Source organism: Penaeus monodon, chromosome 31 (genome assembly GCF_015228065.2).
Source record: "Penaeus monodon isolate SGIC_2016 chromosome 31, NSTDA_Pmon_1, whole genome shotgun sequence".
NCBI lineage: Eukaryota > Metazoa > Arthropoda > Malacostraca > Decapoda > Penaeidae > Penaeus > Penaeus monodon.
The window spans coordinates 19363874-19364716 of record NC_051416.1 but is presented as its reverse complement, the minus strand read 5'-3'; the positions used below and the strand labels follow the sequence as shown (position 1 = coordinate 19364716).

Sequence of the window (843 nt, the reverse complement as noted above, 5' to 3'; positions counted from 1 at the left end):
TTTCTAAGCGTATCGCGAATCGTAACTTCCATTATCGATCTCTTTTAAACAACCTCCAACTGTCGATTCATTTGGCTTCTCTTGTGTAAGTTACTAAATATAGTTGTAGATGAAAATGTAAAATGAAAAATAAAACTGACATGCTGATAAAGCTTATTTTATTTCAGAGATTTTCACCATGCACGAGATTTCCAAAGCTGTGGTGTATCCATAAACAATCTCTACAACGTCCAGCAGTGCAAATAATCTTCTAAGTGCAATAGATGTCGTTCTTTATGTCATTAACACCTTAAAATATAAATTACATTGTTGTCTTTGTCCCCTTTGGACCATCACTCACTACTTACATCCCGCCACCTATTCTCAGGAAAACCACCAGAACCAGGGCAAGATATTTTCATGATTTTATATCAATTATTTAAACATCATACGCATTGATTCAGCGATACTAAGTGAAAAATATATCCCCTATTTTCTGGTGGAAACCCCGAGTTTCAATCCCTAACAGCCCATGCCTTGACCCGACCCTTGGCATCGATTCGAGTAGCATTTCTACTTCACATTCCTCTCTGGAGTAGTCTGCAGAACCTCATTCCTCAGGTCGTCCACGCTCTGCAAGTCGTAATCGTGGACGAACATGGTATCTGTTCTGGAGTCGTTTTTGCACTGGTTGTGGTCCGCGACGTAGAAGGATGGGATGGAGGCTGTCACTCGCACTTGGGAGAAAAGGCGACGCACGGCCGCTCGGGGGTCGCTGGGCACTTCCCTGGTGGGAGGGGGGAGGGTCATTTCGGAAAGCAGGCATTGCCTATATGCATATAAAGTGCTGTACATTCATAATTT

At 42.6% G+C, this 843-nt stretch overlaps 1 protein-coding gene across 2 annotated transcripts in view; it reads right to left on the bottom strand.

Moving 5' to 3' along the window:
• Nucleotides 1–143: 143 nt before the first annotated feature.
• Nucleotides 144–843, bottom strand: part of LOC119593069 — a 4082-nt gene continuing 3382 nt past the window's right edge. For both annotated transcript variants that reach the window (XM_037941986.1, XM_037941985.1), the window contains exon 6: nt 144–766. In XM_037941986.1, coding sequence (XP_037797914.1) covers nt 553–766 — 214 coding nt within the window. In that variant the 3' untranslated portion in view covers nt 144–552. The remainder of the gene's footprint in view (nt 767–843) is intronic.